The sequence below is a fragment of the Phocoena phocoena genome, chromosome 9 (genome assembly GCF_963924675.1).
Source record: "Phocoena phocoena chromosome 9, mPhoPho1.1, whole genome shotgun sequence".
NCBI lineage: Eukaryota > Metazoa > Chordata > Mammalia > Artiodactyla > Phocoenidae > Phocoena > Phocoena phocoena.
Window position 1 is genome coordinate 37,739,280 of NC_089227.1, and position 23,513 is coordinate 37,762,792.

The following is a 23,513-nucleotide window of genomic DNA, read 5'->3' on the forward strand; positions in this document are numbered from 1 at the left end:
TAATCAATACTTTTTCCTAATTCAAACCAGATGTCTGGCCCAGTTTGCTGCACCCATTAATCCCATTAACAACTTCAAAGACCTGGTCCCCGTCCTCTGGACACCTGAGACAATGAAAATAACAGGGCGACGCTGCTGGTGGCACATTTGGGGTCCCGGGCGGGATAGGTGAGCGCCGATATTCTCCTGATGCGACACGTCCCAGGAATGATGCGACTGTTCCTGCAGCTCATTATGAGCGGGCGGCGTGCTTACCTTGTGTAAACGACTTGGCCCCCAGCAGACGGTGTCGTCCCTCAAGCATGTGACGGTATCAAAGCCCAGCCGCCGCTCGCATTAATTTACTGGTGGAAAGTTTTCTAATTAATTTTCTATGATGCAAGATTGTAACCAGGGAGACCCGAACTTTAAGGGATATCGAAGTGCAATATTTTTTCAGTAAATGGAACCATGGCGGGGGGGGAGGGGTGCGATTAGTTGATTTATCTTTGAGCGGAAGAGAGATGGGTTTCTGGAGGGAAACAGGGGGACGTGGGCTGGCTCCTGAGGGAAAAGACTGGAAATGTGCGTGCAATATACACTTCACTTGTGACCGGGACGTAATCGCTTCGGAATACTCCTGATCCAGGAAAAGTTCTTCTTGGTGGACAAGTGGCTAGGAAATGGAGTGGGACTAGGAAATCGGGAGGGAGGACATTTGCGGAAAGCAGAGGAAAAACCCCCCACCTGGCACCGCAGGTGAGGATGCCAGAGTCAGGACATCTGCAACTGTCACCGCCCCATACTTTCTACCACCCCACCAGGTCTCGTTCCTTGCAGCACCGAAAATGGCCCTTTCTTTGCTCGTGGGTCACTTCCCTGCATCCTCGGATTTGACGTCCCAGCTCATTAACAACCCACCCACAGACACCGGCTGTAAAAAGCTAGGAGTGCCCCTGCGCCCAGGGCACGAGTTGATGTGAAGTTTGAGAAACTTATCTGAGCGCGCGCCACACTAGCTCTGGTCTTTTCCCTTAATCCTAGTGCACCTTTCGTGCTCCTCCACAGTTAGGCGCAGCCCAAGCTTTCCTGCAGGTGACAGTGCCCAAGGGGCACTGACAAGACACGTTTCATGAGAGCAGTGAGCAGGTCGGACACTGGGTGCGGGGTTGGGGCTGGGGGGCGCTGCGGCGCAGCCCGGCCGACGGAGGGGGAAAGGGAGCCGCTGCCCGCCGGGGCTCGGGTTTAGGCGCCAGGCGCGCCGCTTGCAGTCCCGGCTGCTGGCAGGGGCGGGCGGGCGTGGGCGCGCTGCGTGCGTCCAGCCGGCGATAGGAAGTGGAACTGCGAGCGCATGGCGCGGACTGAGCCGGAGTTTTGGAGGGAGTTCGCATGTGGTCAGCACTGGGCTCCTAAGCCAGCCCCCAGCTCACGTTACACTCTATTTATAACCTCTCAGAGCCGTTTCCCCTTGAAAGCAGTTCTCTGGGACCACCTTCTTTTGGCTTCAACCTCTCCTGCTCTTAACATCTGAGTAGCTCGGAGGGAAGCTCCTCCAGGTCCGAGTGTTTATACGTAAAGGAGACTGGCCGCTAGGGCTCAGGACCGGGATTATCCGAGCTCTGCTGAAACGCGGGCGGCTATTGCTTTGGGAGGGGGAAAAGTCACACGGTTTCCAGGGAAAAGTAACAGAGGGTGGCGGCGTTTGGAACCGTCGTGAAGTCTTCTGCCTGGAACCCGAGACTTGCATGCTATGGAACACCCGCTCTTTGGCTGCCTGCGCAGCCCTCACGCCACCGCGCAAGGCTTGCACCCGTTCTCCCAGTCCTCTCTCGCCCTCCATGGAAGATCTGACCATATGTCCTATCCCGAGCTCTCCACTTCTTCCTCGTCTTGCATAATCGCGGGATACCCCAACGAGGAGGGCATGTTTGCCAGCCAGCATCACAGGGGGCACCACCACCACCACCACCATCACCACCACCACCACCAGCAGCAGCAGCACCAGGCTCTGCAAACCAACTGGCACCTCCCGCAGATGTCCTCCCCGCCAAGCGCGGCTCGGCACAGCCTCTGCCTCCAGCCGGACTCGGGAGGGCCCCCGGAGCTGGGAAGCAGCCCGCCGGTCCTGTGTTCCAACTCTTCCAGCTTGGGCTCCAGCACCCCGACCGGGGCCGCGTGCCCGCCAGGGGACTACGGCCGCCAGGCGCTGTCACCCGCGGAGGCGGAGAAGAGAAGTGGCGGCAAGAGGAAAAGCGATAGCTCAGGTAAGGGCGCGCCGGGCACCCTCGGCGAAAGGGGGCGGAGAGATGACTGGGAAGATTCTCGCACTAGAGTGAGGCGGCGGGCGTTATGGTACAGGTCTTTCCTCCCTGGCTCCTCGCCGCCAAATTCGGCGAGGCTGCTTTGGTCCTTTTATTTTGGGGGCACGTGTTTCTCCGAGCGCAACACTCAGCCAACTGCGTTAAGCTCTCCAAGATTCAAACTAGTTTACCAGAGCGTTGAGAAAAAAGGACAAGTGACAAGTATGTGAAATCGATTGCGAAGCGTGACCTTCCATCTGAGCGATGGGGAGAGGGTTGCACCCTGGGCTGCAGCGTCCGCTGGCCGTGCGTGCGGGTGCCATTCCTTGACTTTTCCACTGCAAGTTCCCGACTGAGTGGCTAGATTTTTCCCATCGTTAACTGGATTTCCAAATTATTGCACAATAGTTGGAACTTGCAATGGAACTTGGCAGAGCATATGAGAAAAACGTTTTCGTTGTTTTTTTTTTTTTTTTAAATTCTGATTTCAGAGTTCTTTAAATAGCACCCTATTCCAAATGGTAAAAATTTCCCTTTCTTGGGGAAGACAGTCTAGGAATTCAGAGGATTTTAAGGAATGTCAGAGAATTTTAACTAAATACATGCTCAGACCCTTGAAGAAAGACGATTCTTAATAGTAGTTGTATTTATGTGATGCTAACCAAAAAGAAAATCTAAGTTTTTAAAGTGGAAAGTAAAATTCTCCTCCAGGTGAGTATTATCGGAAACAAGTACTGGGAAACAAACAGCAACCCGGGTAGCGCTGGTACTGGAGGGTGTGCGCAGGAGGCACAGACCTACGTGGGGATAACCTGAGCCGCCACGCAAAAAGGGGAACCTTACTGAATGCGGATGCCTGAAGGCAGAGGCTGCCAACTAAATTTTAGCAGTCCAGAGAAACTGAAGTTTTGCAGGCAACTCATCAAAGCCCTGACCTATCCGTATCCTTATGAAATTGTTAAAAGATGCTTTATAATTAAGGAGGTTGTGAGTTTTCTTCTGTAGCTATAGTGCAGCCTGCGTTCCGTCTTTTCGTAAGCTGTCGTTTGTTTAATATAATATTTACATATTTTCTTTCTTTGCGGAATTGGTTTAACAGTCCTGGAAGATAATTCCAGATATTGGTTTGAAAGACTGAAAAATGTCTATCCTTTATAATGCTTTAGGTAAGATCCCACATGAATGACAATGAATGAGCCGCATATTTCATGTTCTTTTGCAGCAATGGTATCAGTTATTCTTAAGCGTTAGTATGGGATGGATTCTTCTATCACAGACTTAAAATCTGACTTTTACATTCCAAGGTCGGGTGAACTTCTAATGCCCCATCACAAATTAGTTAATATCCAAGAAAGTTGCCAGCAGTATCACTCATTTTAATGGTTTTTACTAACCATAAGTGAAACACCCTTCAGACAGAGAGTTAAAAGGTTAATCATAGCAAGGTTTCCATCTTCATTAGAAAAAAAAAGTCAATTTTAGAATGAGATCATTTTATAGAGTTAGCATTTGATATCACTATAACTTTTCTGGGATAAGAGGATCCGAGGTCAGTTTGGTCAGCGGCACTTTAACATTTACCAGAAGCTCTTACTGTTCATTTTATTTTCTGCAGTGAGAAACCTATGTGATGGATTGTTTCATATGCTGCCTCAACTGAACCAATGCACCTAAGTTTCATAGGGCAAATTGAATTTTCATATAGGCATATGTTATTTTGGATGAGGAGAAATAAGGAGAGTGGGAGCTAAGAACTGGTTCCCTTCAATTATTTTAATAACAACTTTCTTAAGAATATTAGTTATATTAACAGTGCTACCCTCCTTTGGTGGGAAATAACCATATAGCAAAATACGTTTATTTTTTCATGTTGAAGCTGGCAATTAAAGGCCTGGAAAAACAAACAAAAGTTTTCATCAGCTACATAAAGTATTAATAGATTACATCTTGAGCGGGAAATACAATTAGCCATCACCAAGGGTAGAATCACTGGGGAGTTAGAATGAACATTTTCTTTGATGGGATATTTTGAAAGAACTCTTGGCTATCTAAAAAGAAATATAGCAATAGTTTCTGGTTAAATATCTGTATACTCTTTGAAAATAAAATTTAATTAGCCAAATTCAATATTTTAGTTAATTAATATTTGTTAGGTCTTTAGCTAGATTTAAATTCAAGGTAGCTTTTTCCTGGAATGATATTGTATTTGGTCTTCTATAATTTATGTTCACAGTTATTTCATTTCATATTATTATAAGGGCATCTTGAGCTAGCAGAAACTAAAGCAAAGTACAAAGTCAGTGTAATTTTGGTATATTGTTAACACATATATCTCTCATTACTTATAGCATAGTTTTAATGTTTCAGTATTTCCAAAAAATTATATTAAAGTAACTTCTGCACTCTTGAAATTTTAAAATTGTATTAGACAAAACTCACATCATGCATTATAGAGACCATTTATATTTTGTTAGGCAATTTATCATTTCTGTGTATTTCTAGTTGAGAGTAAATGTAATACATAAACCCAGGACAAAGTCGGAACCAAAATTCTGTATCCTTGCATCTCATACCCAGATTGTATGAATATGTGTATGTGTGTATGACTGTGTGAAATTCTAATGGAATTTTAAGCCCTGGAAAACAACCCCAATATTCTTCCATGGTACTGATGCTAAAACTATAATATGTAACATTTTCCAGTGTGCATTTCCATGTGTTCCCCTTCCCAAACACACATGAATACACGCATATACAAACTCAAGAAGTTTAAGGGTCTAGAAGCAAATATTTATGGACTTTAGGCTTCCACTATAGTTTACTGACAATTGAAAACAACGAAGTTTAATAGAAAATCACACTATTTTTTTATATGTGTTAAGCATATTTGCAACTTTGAACCTGCTGTGCTTTCCAGCGCTATTAGCAAAACCAACATCTGCCGTGCCTTCAGAGCAACTCTTAAAAATCAAAACTTTACAACTGTACTTAATCTATAGAAAACAGGTGATTCTGAAAAAATGTCTATAAATAGTGTGAGTTACTTAGCTTCAGTTACTTTTGATTGTTCACCAAGTAATGTAGTAATAAGTATAATACTGCCTACTTTCAGTTAATATCACCAAAATAGATTAATCAATCTAACTTTAGTTTTTATGCAGGTAATATACAGTATAAATATGTAAGTATTTTATATTCAAATTAATTAATTTTATAAAAAATCAAAATTATATCAAAAAGGAAGGGAGTGATTCGGGGGTAGTGATTTTACAAGGTTTTGAATCAGATTCTTGTAAAATTGTAAACATTTTATTATAGCTACAAGATCATAAAATACCTGTTGTCAAATTATGTCTGTCTGTATGCCTGGCTCTGCAGAATGATACACAAGTATTATGTTAATATGCTAGAAATTAAAATACCGAGTAGTGTCGTACCTACCCTAACTCTAGAATTATAGTACACTTTTTTCTTGATATTTCTATCGTCATGTTTTCTGAAAGAAAAAAAGTTACTTTATTATTCATCTCTGTATTGCTGGATGATGACTTTTTAGCATTTGCTTTAGAATTTAAAATACAGTCTTCTGGATATAGATGATTATAGGACAGTACTGAAGAAAGTAAGGGCCTCGAATCTATGGAATTTAAAAAGTACCATTTTCAGTCTTTTTCTTGGAGTGGTAGATTAATTTTAGGTGTGAACATTTTTAAACGATGACCTGAGATAAAAATCTGCTAAGTACCATTGACCTACATGAGTGTTCTCAAATGATTACGCTCAAAAGTCAAGAGCAGCAACTCGTTTAGAATCAAGGCGCTTTATTGTGGAAAGTCAGCAATGGATGGAAGGAAGAATGCAAATAAATACTGAAATAGTTTCCATTTCTCCGTAAATATCTTTATTCATAGTTGACTTGAAAAGGAAAAGCATCAAATGTAATACATGACACTGCTAAAACTTTCATTTGGGTTAAAAAGCCTTTACCAAGTATTTAAAATTTTAATCTTTTTTACAGTAATTATCAATGGAAACCATTATGTTGGCACACAGTAAGCTGATCGCCACTAATAAACTGAAAAACATATTTTAAACATTACTTTGTCTGTTTTTGAAAACATAGACCCTTCATCACAGCGTTGGAATTTATAATAACATAATTTTTATTATAAGACCTAAACAGTCTTAAGAAATTAATTTTAAACAAAAATAAAATAACAGTAGGGACAACCCATCCCCTTAGATTCAGAGAAACTTGAGAGACTAATTCTATATTTAGTAGAAGAATTAACTTTTTTTTTTTTTTAAGAAATAACCTATGTGTGAATTAATAGCTGATTTGTGTTAAAAAAATCCCCATATATAAACCTATTACATGTATTTAGCCTAGTACTGGTGCCAGTTTTATTCATTTACTATATTAAAATATATATGTGCTGGGAAATTTCATTATTTACTGTATTAAAAATGGCAGCCAGAAACACACAAAAAATGTGATGGCTTTTTAGATTTTCATTTCAAATGAAAATAAACAATATAATACAATAATATATTTTAGTTTTAGGCTGTGTTATAATATATTTTAGTTTTAGACTGTGTTCACTTCAGTAATTTATTTTTAAAATTTAAGAGTGAGGTTTTTTCCCCCAAGAATTGCTATAATTATTACAAACATTTACGAGTGATAAATGATAAGGGTGAAAAGATATTAGCAAATAAAATACACACAGGAATTCCTTAACTAGTATTTGTTGACTTAAGAGTTGTGGATGATTTATCTCTCATTTCTTTTGTATTTTTGCCATGTTGTTTTTTATAATAATAAAAAATTTTGTGAGGAAAATATATTAGCACATGAAGTAAGACTATCAGGAGTAGAATTCTTTCCCACTTGATTGTAATCATAAAATAAGAAGGATTAATTATTGAGTGGCCAGGTAAATTACATTTCCTGGATTATTGTATTGGTGACTGATTTCAATGGTTTCATTAAAAAAAAAAGATAAAACACTCACAACTTATTTCTCTCATGTGTTTTAGTCATTAATATGGTTTAGTTATCAATAATAAGCTTTTTGTAAAGTTTATAAAGAAAATCAAACAATAACATTTTGCCTATTTTTGTTATGATACCTTTATGATTATTTATTGGAATAGCTGTATCAAACTGAAACCCCCAAGTAGAGATGGAGTAACACAATAAAGAAAAATGAGTTACAACACTCTCTCATTCTCCACACTACTTCTAAATCATAGTCATCAGTGAAGTTCAAAATTCAATTGGAGGAAACCTTGTAGAATATTTTATTACTCTCGTGAAGTAAAACTTAAAATAGTAAAGGTCATTTTACATCCCAGGCTTCAATTTGCATTACCTATGTAGAGGCAGAAGTAACTTAACTTGGATCCCCTTTTCTCTAATGATTTTCTACTTACATTACAGAAACGTAAGGAATTTATTTTCCCTTTAAGGAATTGTGTTAGATAGTATTTTATGATACAAAGTAATAAATAATATATCTATTAATCCATTTGTATAAATTTCCGATGTTTTTTCATACTTCAGAGTAATATTTCTTTTTAAAACCTTTTGAAATACTTCTTACTAAATTAACTGAGAATTACTTGGTAAAAATATACCTTCATTTGGAATTGATTGGGTCAATTATTAATATTCCTTTATATTTGGAATTTGAAATATACAATTAAAGTCCCCTTATCCATGAAACCTTTATTTATAATGTCACATTTTCCACAGCAATATAATATTTCTGAATTTAATGTGTTACTGCCTGCAGATTTGGTACTTTTTTGGTACCAAATTTGGTACTTTGGGTACTTTTTGGTACAAATTTGGAATATTGATTTTCATAGGGCTCTGAAATTATTTTATGATATGCTTTTTGATCTCTTCCATGTGCATACGAATAAGAAAAATCAGGTGAAATCTGTATTAATAAGTACACATTTTTGGAAGGGGTTTGTATGGGGAAAACTCTTTCAAAAATAATTACTTTGCTCTCTATACTATATAGATTTTAAAATTAATAAATTTAATCTTCAGTTTATCTGATATTATACCTATGTTACTTTTCAAAATTATCATTTCCTTAAAAGTTTAATAGTTCTAAAATATTTGTGTATTTTGGTGACTTAATTCTTACATCCTTGGAGTTTTTAGTTTTATTGCAAATATAAGTTTAGTAGGTAATAACTCGTAGTAGCGAAAATGTTAGGGTTTTGTTTAAAGATTTAAATTCAGAAATCGTTGCTCTTCAATATTTCATAGAATCAATTCGATTAGAATGTTTCAAATGTATTGGGCTGGCAAAAAGTTCGTTCGGGTTTTTCCGTAAGATGTTACAGAAAAACCCGAACGTATTTTTTGGCCAAGCCAACATTTAAATATCCTAGTGTTTGTTTTCATAAGCCTTCTTTCTAAGATGTTATAGGTATGTTTCTTGAAGCTAGATAGACTGTATTGGTTGAAATTGTGAACATAAGGTGTTTATTTTTTATAGTTTTTAGTCCCTACTGTATTTTAATAGAAAGGTTAATGGTATAAAAAAACAGTGAAGGTGCTGAATTAACTAGGACATGGCAGCTACACTTAAAGCACACTGTATACATATAGCTGATTCACTGTTATGCAGCAGAAACTAACACAACATTGTAAAGCAATTATACTACAATAAAGGTGTTAAAAAAATAAAATACAATAAACATTAAAAATAATTATTTATATAAATGTATATATACACTAATAGAATTTCAAATTTAATTTCTTCATAACAGATCATCTGAACTAAAGTATCCAATTAGAGACGATAATATGATGTTAAGCGTTCTAGTTACAAAATAAAATATTAAGTTTGAAGCATATACGGCTGTGTGGAGAGTCCAACAGGCTGAAGCTGATAATCAGTGCTAGTCATAAAATCAAATCTGCCAACGCCCTGCAGTTTCTGTTTTCTTTTGTTTTTCTCTCCACACATTTCAAGAGATTTTATAATGCTGCAAGAAAAAAAAAAATCCCAGTTATCTTACATGACTGTGGGCAAGAAAATGATTAAGATGAAGTCATCTCTCTCTCAGGCTCTGTGGAAACCTAGAGGAGAGTCCAGCTTGGGTTGGTGGATGCCAGTAGAATTTTAAAGGCCTAGAGTTTTGCTCTTTGAAAATATAGCCTTAAAGCTTTGCCAGAAATAACACCCAAATAAAAACTTATTTTTGCAAATGATAGTTATATGCAAGTGTAGTGGTGAAATATATTCGGTGTCTGTATAGGCGGCTTCTTACAACTTTCTAGACCGCACAGGAAACTTTTGGATGAGTATTCTTAGCCTCCTGAAAAACTAGCAAACTAAACTGAGGTGTATTCTCATTAGTTTAAAAAAATGTATAAAATGGCCAATGACTCTTATCAAATAAACAATGAATACCAAGTAAATTTCACAAAAGATTGATTTTATTTTGTTAGTTAAAATACACAGTTCAGGAAAATAGAATTGTGCCGTCAAAAACTTACTGGGAACTAAATTGATAAATAGTAGCTTTGATTTTGTAGGATGCCAGTAATTTAGCAAATGGCTTTCACATTTTAAGAACCATCCGAAGAGAGCTTTACTCCCAACTGGATACATTGACTTTTAAGTGATATCTCTCTTATTTAATATTTTCAAAAGTAAAATGAGTTTTCAGTATTTTTAACATCTTTAACAATGAAAACCTCCCCAACTACAGGCTACATTTACTTTGGGTTTTTTTTCCTTATTTGTAGTATAAATGGGTCTGGATGCATTAAACTAGAGAATATCTACATGTAAACTACTAAGAAAGACTGAAATGACAGGAAAACCAGAGGTTAGGCACCCAAATTTAGGGGCCTGCTGCCACACACATTTCCAGGATTACTATTTTTGAACATTTACCTTCAAAATTCAGGGACTTGTGGAGGCCTTTTCTTCCAGAACTATTCTTTGTTCCTAGAAGTAGAGCACCCTATTTTTTCTTGGATACCCAGATGTTTGGGAAAATAAGAAGAAACAGCAATGCTATTTTTTAATTTTTTTTGCATTTTTAGTCAATAGTTCATAGATCACAAAGGATTTATCTTATTTCTTTGTTATCCTATTAGGTAAGAAAATAGGTGGCACACCCATAGCAATAACTGAAGAGAGGTTGATGGTGACTATTTAATGGTGGGCAGTGTGTCGGGAAGCAACAGGATGGGGCATCACTCAGGGCCTGCCCACAATTGGAAAACATTAGCGCCTGTAAACCTGACAAAATAGAGGGAGCTTTTACACGAATCTGGAATCCAGTAAGAGCAGCAGGACAGAAGCCTTCCAGCAAAGTTGGGACTTCAGATGGAAGATTGCAGCTAATCTCAAATATCACACAGTAGCCTCTCTTCATGCCTTCCCATCTCCTTCTGTTGCCTCCCACTGGCCAGATATAATCAGAATATAGAGAAGCAGATCGCAGAGGTCTCGGTAGAGAAAATCCATAGAAGTCAACCTAAAGGAATGCAGGCCATAGCAGAGAAATGTCAAGAGTTGATCTGGGAGAACATAACAGATCCTTCTGTCTCTTCTAACTATAATTTAACTTCTCTGTAGTGTAGTTTCCTAAAAATTAAAGTGAGTCAGTAAACATAAAGTACTTAAAACAATGTCTGGCTCAGTAAGTGTTGTTATTTTTATCTTCTATCAATGTAGGTGCAATTATGTTGCGGGTGTACACCATCTGGAAACAATCTCTGTCTTATGTTGCCTGTTTATTTGTATTTTACTGCTAATATTACTGTAGGAAATGTTGCTTGCCTGAGATTGCTATTTAAAATAATCTGCAACTGTCCCTAGAGTTATGTCTCATGCCATTTTCCTGAAATGTAGGATGAGTTTTAGACCAAGCTGTGTAAGGGACTCAAGTTTCCTTCACTTAATAACCCTTAAGATTCCCATTCTTTACCCTTTTTGTTTGGACATCTCCTAACCTTTCTCAAATGTCTCCTACCACTTCTCCATCAAACACCTGTTTTCAAGAGGAATGTACAAAGGGGTATTTAGTCAAGAGGGAACAGAACTTAAACCAAAGGGTTTTAAATATGAAAATAAAATATCAGGTCTCTCTTGCCGTTGCTAACTAGGAAGTTGGACTTGACGTTGTTCTGCTCTGTTATAAAGTTCATTGCTGAGAGAATTTACATATTATAGCCCTTTGTTATTTTTGATGGTTCCATTTGGACATGGTCTTCCCAATGAAAGTAAATTTCAGCTCATTTAAAATGTTGGCTACTGCTTTTGAGTGAATAAAAATTTGGCAAAATGCTTTACCTGGGTGTAAACTACCTCTCTCTGAATTTATGATGACCTCGGTCATTTTTCATTCTTGTTTTATAAATATGAACACTGTTATTCTTTCTTAGCTTCAGTTTTCTGATGACGTAGTTCTTGCTGTGGGTTACCATTGTGCCTGCCTATTTTTGACACCTTGTACAATAAACCATAGCATTTTAAAGTTTAATATATGGTAATGTGCAGATGGACTTTGCTATATGATATCTATAAGTAACAGGTATTTATATAAAGGGAATCATATTTTGGGTAGCCATTTGTGAACTGAAGAATCTGTCTCCTGTTTTAAAATGTTTAATGCAATACTAGTAGATTTTATTTGGTTGGGCTTTACCTATAACATATTTGCATTTTGTGTGCAATGTAATAAATAGCTACAAGTAGACACCAAGCAACTTTCCCTTGTCTCAAGTCTTAACTTTAACTCCATTTTAAAATAATTATTGATCTTATTTTTTAATTGAATACAATCTTTTTTTTGCCCAGAAGATACTAAAAAATGTTAATGATTGACCATTTTTTGCCTTTGCTAACCAGATGTGCCTTCCTTTTTTCTCTTCCTGTTCTGCTGACACCCATCTTCGCCATCATCTGTAAACACCAGACCCATGTGCTTCTCCCCAATACAGTGAACCATATAACCTCTGGAACACTCTAACACCGACCTCTCATGGAAATTCCAGATCCTTAGTTTTTACTAGACCCTCGAAAACAAAATTAAACATAAAATATACAGTTGGTTCTTCCAAGAATTTTTTTCCTCTTTTGTCTAAACACAACTCTGTTTCCAAGGTGATAAAAAATAATTCCTCTTCTGCCTAGTTCATTTTAATTTACAGCCAAAATCCCTTCATGTTAATGGTCTCAATTGATGATTCTCCACTCCTTTTCCACTAGACTTAAATTCAAAGTCAGTCATGCCGCCTTTTCCTACACAGCTCAGGCCAAATCCATTCTATTGCATATCATTCTATATTATTTTTCGTATTCCTACTTTGATGTTTCTTGCACTTAATTTTGTTCTCTCTACAGGATTTCTGATGTAGCTCTCTCTTCCAGATATCTTTACTTCTGCTCATTCTTCCATAATTAAATCCTACATTCACCATATAGTAATATTTTGACTTTGTCATTCCTCTTCTTGGAATTCTGCATTAAACTGAAAGTATTCTACACTGACAATATGAATGTTTAATTATAGGCTTTGATGCATATGCATGGAGTGGCTAATGGTCGTCAATGATATACAAGATAAATCTATATATAGGTTTTACTTGTACTGCTTCTTGTGTGCAATTACTTTTTGTTTAATATCATTTATATCTAATTATATGTTATATATTACATATAATTAAATATATAATATAATCTCATACATATTACATATATAATCTGATAGATGTATTTAGAGCAGTTTTTTTCTGGCAAAGTCATCTTTCATTTAGTCTTTGGAGTACAATGTGAAATGTTACTTTAAAACTGTGTTCTGATAATTCCTAATGTGGGTACCTAAATATTTATAGTCATAATTGCATTGAAGAATTTTTCACACAAGATTTCCTGCATCTTCCATTTGACAAGACATGCTACATATTACTTACTATCCAATCTCTTTTGCTAAAAATTTAGGGATATATATTAATGGGATTCCATCTACAATATCCCAACTCAGTCATTAAAGGCTTTGTTGACCAGCTGGGCCAGTTTTGTTGATATTGATTTTGCTTTTTTTTTTAACCAATATTTCCTCAATAAACATGTTTATGTCTACCCCTTTTTAAAAAGTTTATTATTTTGAGAAAATTTTATAATCACATATAGTTGTAAGAAATAATACAGAGGGATCTCGATACCCTTTACTTAGTTTTCCCCAGTGTTAATATTGTAATACAGTTGTATAACCAGGAACTGACATTGATAAAATCCACTAATCTTATTCAGATTTCACTAGCTCTATTGCACTCTTGTGTGTATGTGTGTGTGTATTTAGCTCTATGCTGCCTGCCAGATTTATTTTGTATTTTGATTCTGAAGCCTGTAATATCTTTTTCCAATATGTATTTATTATTTTCATTAATATACAGCTTGTGACACCTTCTCAGGTCAATACCACCCTAAGCTAATGACTGCATTTCTCTTACCACATTAATGTCTGTATTCTGCATAACAACACAGTTAAATTTGCTGTTTTATTTCACATGTCTCTAGTCTTTGATTTGAATTACATGTATTCGCAAAGAAAAAGTCTATCTTCTTTTTCTTTTAATGTGGTATCCAGCATTAGGATAGGTGCATAGAAGTGCTTGGTAAATCCCATTTGTGGCATAGAAAATGCTTCACTAATGTTGAATGAATTGTTTGTATCGGGGGTTTTCTGAGACTCTTGGTTCCAGGATTCTAGTAGTTGGGCGAATTCAGAAGATTGTTGGTCAATCCATAAGGGAGTTTAATGAATATTGACTTTAAGTAATTATCTGTATTTGTTTCTGAATGATTTTTATGGATGCTTTCTAAAGTGAAATACCTTTGATTACATGGCATATATTTACCATTTGTGAATTAATCGAGACAAAAATACTCATTTATTAGAAACTTTATTATAAATCAGCAAAAATCATCTACATTTTCAAAGGTAAGGTGCATATACTTTCAACAATTTAGTGACTGTTAAGCCCAGTTTCCCATTAACTAATGTATAGAAATGTCTCATTCCATTATTTTGGGGTGAGGCGAGATTCTATGAAAATTCTGTGCAGTTATGCTGTGAATTGTTGAGCTTTTGCACACTACATACAACCAAGTAATCATAGTACTTAAAATGTCTAACAAAGCCAAAAAATTAAATTGAACTTGAAATTATCAGGCATTTGGGGAAAATATGGAGTATTGATCAATCAGTATTGTAGTGTTGGATAATGGCACAAATGATGATTTGAAAAAGAAGATAGGTAATTTTCAAAATTTTCAAGTATGCTGAATTTTAAAAAAGAAATGAAAAATCCCTTTTCTGAGTGCCTTGATATAGTGATGCTGATTCAATCCATGATGCCTCAGCCTGTATCATTCTGCTTTAAGTATGACTGGTTAACCAGATTCAAACAATGGTATGTGATTAGAGAATGTGGATCCAAGACACTGACAAGTGACCACACATGAGGTGGTCTGGCTAGTAAGGAGAGAGCAATGACCGTGAGAAGTGGGCAGGCTAAAAAAAATCATCTCACTTGTGGCTTTGGGCTTACTCACGCATCACACACGAACTGTCTCATGAAAAGAAAGTTTGCAGTGAGTCTACTTATGCAAGTAAGTTAGCATTTATTTTTGTAAAAGAGGTAAAATTAACCCATATTGCAAAACATTTTGACAATTTTTTAAAAACTCTGTTATCCATGACTCTGATACTGATTCTATTTTAACAATTCCTTCAGCTCATAAAGAAAAATAACTTTCAGATTTTCCATGCTTCTGGACCTTTTCATTAACATGGTATCATGAGATTACTTTATTCAGACCAGTAACTCTCAATACTGATGTTACATTGGAATGATCTGGGCAGTCTTAAAAAATTCTCATGCCTCATAGAGTATGATTAAGTTAATCTAGAGCAGAGCTTGAATTTTTAAAATTTCATAATGGAAAAATTATATCATTAAAAGAATAGAGATAATAGTATAACGAACCTTCAGGTGCCCATCATGTTCAATATAGATCAACACGTGGCAAATCTTAACTCATTTATCATTCCATTCCTCCCTTACCTTGTCCCAATTACTTTGAAACAAATCTCAGATTTCTTGTTATTTCATCTGAACACTGATACTTTTAAAAAGCTCTCAAGTGATTCTAACGTATAGCCAAGACAGAGAACTACCAATGGGTAGTTCTCTCAAGTGATTCTAATGTATAGCCAAGACAGAGAACTACTCTTGTTTCTAGGTTAAAAAGCTCTGAGCGGCAGGGATGCTGTATTCTAAATCTTACCCTTTTCTGCCCATGGAGAGCAATGTTAGACACAGTCGCTCAATAAAACATTACACATTTCCTAGAAATGGCCATTTGTATATCTCTGTTTATCACCAATAATCTTAATACTCTCCTATGCTGTGTAGTATAGTAGCCACTAGCCATATATGACTATTTAAATTTTAATTAATTAAAGTTAATTAAATTTAAAAACCAGTTCCTTTGTATCAGTAAACACATTCCAAATACTCACTAGCCACGTGTGGCTAATTGGCTAATGTATTGAACAGTGCAGATATAGAACATTTCAATCTGTTAGAAAGTCCACTTGAACAGTGCTTCTAGACAAAAAGACAAACTTTCTGACTCTTCGGCTATTGAAAGAGTCATCAAGGATGGGAAAATTCTCAAGTAGAGAAAGAGATAATGAGAATTCAAATACCACACAAAGCTAAATTCAGTTAAAAGTATAGCTGTAAAAGTCGAAAAATATCTGAAATTAAAATGTAAGGAGCATTACCTTGCTAAAAGGTTTCTTGGATAAATGCTTGCTTTACTCAACCACATGTTTACTAAAATAAAATACATTCATGGTTTTGAAAAGGCCGAAGTGTACCTTAAAATAATGGTTAATTAAACATAATGTGTAATGTGGGATTTGGGCACTTACCAAAATAAAAGCAAAATGAAAGATGCTAAATTGTTGAATTATAAATGCAGAATTAAAACGAAGTAAATCACAACATAATGATGAGTGTGAGTGTAAAAAATAATAGAATTTTGGAAGTGGGAAGGCAAACAATGAAAGCATATTCAAAAATGTAAGGTCAACTAGGGAGATTCTTCCAGGCCTCTTGAGGAATAGGGAGGAGAACATTTTTCTGGGAACGGGTGGGGAACATGCCAGGAATTAGGCTAGATTTTCCAGGGGGAAAGTATGAAAACTTAATAGAATCAGACAGTGGCAATTAATGACAAAGAATTATTAACTTTTAAAGCCTCTCAAAAGATTTGGTCTTTTATAGTCCCTGGTATGAATTCCAGAATTGCAAGTCAGGTAGCTGACAAACAGAAGAGTGTATTAGAGAAGATTTTTAACTTTGGGGGAAGAAAATGAGGATAAAATATTCATCTTGGCATTAGCGAAGAGCAAATGCAAGGAAAAGTGAAGTATAGGGAGTCTCACATCTGTCCTGTGAACCATCTGGGCCTGTTTGGCTGCAGCCATACATTACACAATTAAGCTGCCAACCGCAGAGTTTTGAATATGTGGGAAGCAGGACTATTCATCAGTGGATTCATCTTTAATAGAGATTAATTGGTAACTAATTGATGATTGAACTACTGGCGATTTATGGGAGAAAAGGCAATATTAATACTACATATTAAGCAACAATCTCACTGGATACTTTCATGTTAGAATTTATGAGTTGAGAGTGTATATTCATGTACGAAAATGTAGGAAAAATGTCAATGATTGCGTTCAGACTATCTTAGGAACACACAAAAAAACAAACATATATATTATAGCACTGGGCCAAGCATACGTAAGTGTCCAGGCAACTCTCACTGTTTTTTTGAGAGGTTTTGGAATAGAATCAGGCCAGACCAAATGTAATTTGTAATAAAGTGTTATTGGCAGTGTAGAAGAAGAGTAAAGAAAACATTTTAGTAGTTTTCAGTGAGAGAAATTTTGTATTGAAAATTTGCTCATAAAATGTTGGTGGCCATTGGTGTGTAAATGTGTGGATGTGGTCATCTCTGTTACTAATGGCAATTGGATTTTTACTTTAGATGAATAAATCTTAGTTTTTCCCAGTTAAAAAAAAAAAGATGTTTTTTCCATGGACCCAGTAATAGAGATAAGGGGTTATATTTTTATGAAAACCAGATAGAAGAAAGAGTCTGCATTGGCAAAGCATCTCTATTTAAAAAAGAGCAACGCTAATTAAAGAATGTTAGCTAACTGCAATAGAGTTGAATGGATGTTAGTACACAGTAGACATAGATGACTTCCAGATTGCATGGTTTTACCTTGACAACTCAGGTTGTGAAAAAGCCAAACTAAACCAATAGGAAATTTAAATATGTTATTCAAAGTGGGTGGAATAAAGAGGTTCCACAATTTAACTGTGTCCCGAAGAGGTGCTGAATGAGCGAGGGGCTGCTTCACACAAGAGTCAGAAGCAGAACTATTATTAAGGGATGTTCTTCATGAGGTAGTTGTGCTATTCTCAGTTCAGCTATAAATACCCTCACATTTTCTCTACCCTTCTCCTAATATTAGAAACAAAAACTAAAACACAGAAAGTTCTCATTTTACATTTTCTGATAGAATTATACTTCTTTTTGAACCACGTATTAACCTTAGGAAGCAGCATTAGTATTTTAGATAAAGCTGAAATCTTACAAACAAGTAACTCAGAGAAAGACTATCTAGATAAATGGTAATTAGTATCAAATTGTAGCCTATCCTCCCCCTGCCCCCAGAAACACACAGGACACACACACCAATGCCATAGGTATTTCAGTAGCCTCATAATTCACAAACTCAGACATAACTCATTAAATGAGTACTCTGTGCGAGGGACTTGGTTCCATGATGTGGGTACACTGATACGAATAGAACACCTTGAGGTTTCTGGAGGGGTCCATAGCATAGTAGGGAAGGCAAAGATGGAAACAACTAAATGCAGCAATATAATAGAAGAAATAATAATGTAGCAAAGGTGATGAAAACATCCTGAGAAATCCAGGAAGGTTTCAGAAAGTGCATGACACCTCCCTCAATTCATCTCATTTCTTACTTCTCCCTTCTGAAGCCATGAGTACCTAAAAATCTATTAAACTGTGGCCTGGATCAGATCACCCTTGGAGAAAAATATGAGTATCCTAGTTGAATATTGTAGATATGAAATGCAGAGTGGGTTTTGGGCTCCTGGGATCCTGCGCAAAATCATGCACAAGAGTCCCTAGGACACTCATATCCATACCTTTAATCATTATGATTTAAGCATTCATTTGTCTTATGCACCAAGGTTTGTGGGGCAGTAATTGATTGTACATAGCTAAACTTTGTAATTCAAAAATTTTATCCCCAGGTTATTATTTGCTAAAATCACAGTGAAAGGTAAAAGATGCTAGCTGGTTAAATATATATGCTATATTATACTTGGCATGATATCGATGTTATCTTGATAAGGCAGGAAAGGATTAGGCCCATGGAGGACGTTGTGGAGTACATTTATAGGCATGACTGTGATGTTATTAGCTCTCCCATATTTCAAGGGCTGACTTTACTAGAATATTGTGAAACAAGTGAAATGACTTTTAGTCCTTCCTAGGTTTCCCTTCTTTATAGTCTTCTTGGCATTTCTCTCCATCTTTATCTTGAGAGCTGTTAAGACTTTCCTGCAGACTACATTTAAGCACCTTCACAGAATGTTAGAACTGGAAGGGATTCTAGAATTTATCAAAACCACCCTGTCAATCTTAAAGATGAGAAAATTGAGGCTCAGAGAGTGACATCCCTAAAATAATGCGTGCAGAGATGGGGCTAATAACTTCCAATTCAGTAACTTTCTCTTATTTCTGTAATCTGCTGTTTGAATATTTCACCCCATTTATTTAATATTAAGATGTCAAATAGCTACACTCTTTCTTGCTCAACTGTTCACTTTCTACAGTAAGGGTATTGAAAGCATAGAAATCTACTTTCCTAGACTAGCAATATTATCATTTCATTACCACTGTCCACTTGGTTTGAATGAATACTGAGTGTTAGCTGATTTCTTTTACTTGAATCTGGAAGGGATAGAATTTCCTTTGATGGGACCTCAGTGTCTGCCTTGCTTAACATTTACTTCCTGGTAAAACTGGTCATTCGTTGAGGAGGAATAATTTGGGCCATTCTGGAGTTGATGTCTATTCTTCATATTTACTCTGAAAATTTAAACATTAACATATATTTTATCAGTGATTAATATAAAAATTAAATCTATAGTGTTGTTATACTTGAAATTACTTCATGATCTGGCATTTGAGGGTTCCCCGGTATTGCAAGTGCTTTTTCTCAATTCCAGACATCTTACTTGAATTTTTTTGTTTCATCACTTTTTGCTTTTAACGTTCCTTCGGTTATCTTCCAAAACATATTCAGTGTTACCAGTTCATCAGGGTGCTTTTTTTTTTCTCTTAGTTTAGGGTAATAGTAGCTTTCTTTGTTCATTTTCTTTTCTTTAAGTTATTCTGTAAATGTATGTGGAAGAAGTTGTATCAGTTCACACATTTGACTATATTGAATCACATGGGTTTGATTTGCCAAAATGTATAACATCGTCTTGAACATTTAGTGTGTGCTTAGAAGAAAGCCTGAACTGTAAGAAAAGGGTTTTTTGCGGGTGATGTCCACTTAACTAATAAATCTGTCATCACTGACTGGTCTCCATTTCCTCAGAAATAAACAAATCACTATTAAGTTCTTTGAAGCAGGAGACTGCCAGGAAACACGAAAGTCACTTTTGCTTCATCCTCCAAGATAAAGTATTTAATAAGTGGAAATGAGATGCAACAGAAGGAGCCATGGGGTCTTCACACCTGCTAGAAAGTCCAGCAGATCTCCACAGACCAGGAATTCAAACAAACCTCAGACCTTGACGTTCAGCAAAAGTGCAGAGACGAAGCCAAGAAAAAACTTTGGAAGGCCCTTGGAAACTTCTTAAGTTGAAAGCCTGAATTATGGAAACCTAGGAAATTTGAAGAGGAAAGGCCAGGAATCTGGAGGCCTGTGGCCCCCAGCTGAATTAGGCATAGAGTTGTTTTATCTTTAGGGTATTTCATTTTCTACTTTAAATCAAATGGCAGTTGATCCTGACATAAGAACATGTATTAGAAAGGCAGGGTCTTGGTTAAGGAGTAAACGTCAAGCATCCATCACTGAGGGCTTTTTGTTTGCTTGTTTGCTTGCTTATTTAATTTCAGAGAACTCCAGACCTATGTTTTATTTTTGTCTATCTCAGTCAAAATAAATGGGTTTCTTTAAAGTAAATGCACATGTATTCTAGCCAGGAATTCACTAGGGAAATACAAAGTCAAGTAAGAGGCAGAACAAAAAAAGAAGCCAAATGTTAAAGCTCCTAGAAAGACCAAAAAGCAAATAAGATACAAAGGAAATAAAAAAAAAGAAAACTCAAGTATATCTCCAAATTAAATTTAAAAGGGTGATACCTTGCTATTTTCTTTAAATTTTGTGTTCACCCTTTATTTTTAATTAGGGAATTTATTTGTCTCAGTAACAGAGCAAATTTCTCTTAACCCATTTCCTTTACATGTAGTTCTTAGGTCTGTGAGCACAAGTTACTGTGATTGATATTTGTTTTAACATCATAATGCTAAAAAAAAAAAAAAAAAGCAAAACACACGATCTAAATTACAATTTTTGTTTGAACTAAAAACTTTTTTCATCTCAAGGTTGATAAACCCCTTAACTCAGGTGGTAGACCGATACGTACATACATACATACATAGATTTCAAATAGATGATGTAGAAAAGACCAAGAGCGTAACTGGGGAGATCAAGACAGTAAGTTGTTTTGTGTCTGCCAATAGCCCAGTGACTGGAATAATGCCATTACTGTACTCACTTCTCACTGCCTGCTTTATACTAATCTGTCACTACTTTAAGGATGCCTGCACTGTGCAATTATTTATAATGGTTCTGCCTTCAAGAAACTTGCACATTCACTTTTTCTTTTAAAAATAAATTTTTAAAATAAATCTGATGCTATGCCATCAGATATTTAAAAAATTATCATAGAAATTTCTCTTGCTTGACATGAACAGATTTGGTGCCAAGATGAGAGTTCTTATTTCATTCCATCGTTTTAAAATGGAATCTCTTTATCACCTTATCATCAATAAATTTATAATTATATTGGTTTTCAGAGATTCCTGGTACTTTTAAACAAAATACAGTTTGTAGCTATGAAAAAGTGTCATACCAGTATGCTCTGTGCAGCCTCAGTCATTGGGAACTGCAATAGGAAAGTTGATTTTCTGTCCACAGGTTTGGCTTTGGTTATTTACAGATGTGGAAATGGCCACTGTGTTAGTATATTTGAGTCTTGAGTAATTTACATCTTTCAATTATTTGATAAAAAGGTATAGAGGCCTTTTAATTCTAGGGCAGTATTGATAATACCTTAGACTTTGACCTCCAGAACATGAAGAATTTATTGTCTGTTAGGCTATTACTTTCTAATTATGGGAAAGATTGATTGGTTTAATGGAACTGTGTTTTTACATTTTCATATGTAGGACATTAAATCATAAATCGCTTAGAATCGTTTCATTCTTTATAAATCTCAGGATGAAATACAAATAAATTACCAAAAATACTCAGTCACTGCCCTGTGTGGATATCAAAGAGGATGTGGAAAAATGTTGAAGGAATGGGGGCCTGCTCCATTGTTCTAAGCCAAAAATATCGAAATTTGGCTTATAAGACTGTGGAAACTAAAAGTCTGCTTATTCCTATAGGGGATTAATGCATTACTCAACCTTGAAAATTTATATTGCCTGGCAACTACAAAATATGTTTAATTTCCAATCCTATCTTTATTCCTTTATTTTGAATCCAGTATCATTCTCAAGTTCGATCTGCTGACAGTTAAAATCTCTTCGGAATATTGTACAGCTGATATTCTCCTCACGCTACAGGAGCCATTTGATGTATCCACTTTATTGATTATAGAGTTGATTCAAGATTTCTTTCTCTATCTGCTTGATTGCTTTTAGTTTAAGAAAATGGAGAACTGAAAAACACTAAAAGTCAAACCTTTCCCTAAAGAACAAGTATTATGTATTTCATTAATATGGCACCGTTCCTTGAAGACCTCAAAGTTGATAAATATAGAATTCTCTAAATAATAGTCTTTGGTTGATTTTATTTTTCATTTTCAAAGATAATCCAGAAAGCAAATAGCAGTAGTGGTGTTGATTTTCCACTCCAGATTTCCTTAGTCAACACCAGGAAAGAGAATAAAGTTTAGTGGGGGGGCGGGGAGGGAACAGAGAGTGCTTTTGTCCTTTTTAATTCCAGGATGTAAGGATGGTCTTGCCTAAAATAAATATGAAATGGTTAACTGTGCAAAGTTCTAACTACAAAATTATGTTCTTTTATCCTGTTGAACTTGACTCTTCCCCCTGCGTAATGCTATCTCGTATTATGTGATTAAATATAATTATGGTGGTAGTGGCACCTATATCTGCCACCCCAGCCAGTCATTATCTGTTACTGGAAAATTTGTCAATTAGCTCAAGTGGATAGAGTGCTAATAATGCCAAAACCACAAACTCAGGTTTTGTGACATTAGCTTCCTTTAGAGAATGACTTTCTTTCGTGTCTATAGAGCACTGCCCTAATCATCACCAGTCATATAATAAATGCATTCTCTGTTACACAGAGAACTGTGTGTGTTTGCTCAGCCATAAATGGAAAACCCATTCAAGAAGGCCACTTTGAAAAGGTTGATCATATTTTTAGGATGATTGATTTATCACCCCAACTTGTTCAGTTATTCAGTCATTTATAATGTACATATTGAGTGCCTCCTATTGGCAAAGTGCTGTGCTTCTAAAAAAAAAATATGTGGTTGATTTAAAAAGCAAAAGTGTCTAAAACTCAGGCCCCGTATATTATGTAGGGGCCTATTTGACCAAGTCAATTTAATGAACGTGTTAATGTAGTCATCAATTAAGAGCAGAATTGAAATAATTTGGATATTCTCTCAAATCATGCTAATTTACTTAGTCCTAAGATCTCAGGTGTAAGTTTGATAAGGAAAGAAAATAAACCACTTACCAATAGGAAAGTTATTTATGTATTTAGTTATCAAAGGCTATCAATTTTACA

The 23,513-nt window shown here is 36.0% G+C and overlaps 1 protein-coding gene across 1 annotated transcript in view; it reads left to right on the forward strand.

Annotated features, from left to right (window-relative positions):
* Positions 1-1,529: 1,529 nt before the first annotated feature.
* The window catches only part of MEOX2 (mesenchyme homeobox 2), a 63,870-nt gene continuing 41,886 nt past the window's right edge, over positions 1,530-23,513 (forward strand). The window contains exon 1 of the mRNA XM_065884005.1: positions 1,530-2,243. Within this exon, the coding sequence (XP_065740077.1) occupies positions 1,730-2,243 (514 nt within the window). The 5' untranslated portion in view covers positions 1,530-1,729. The remainder of the gene's footprint in view (positions 2,244-23,513) is intronic.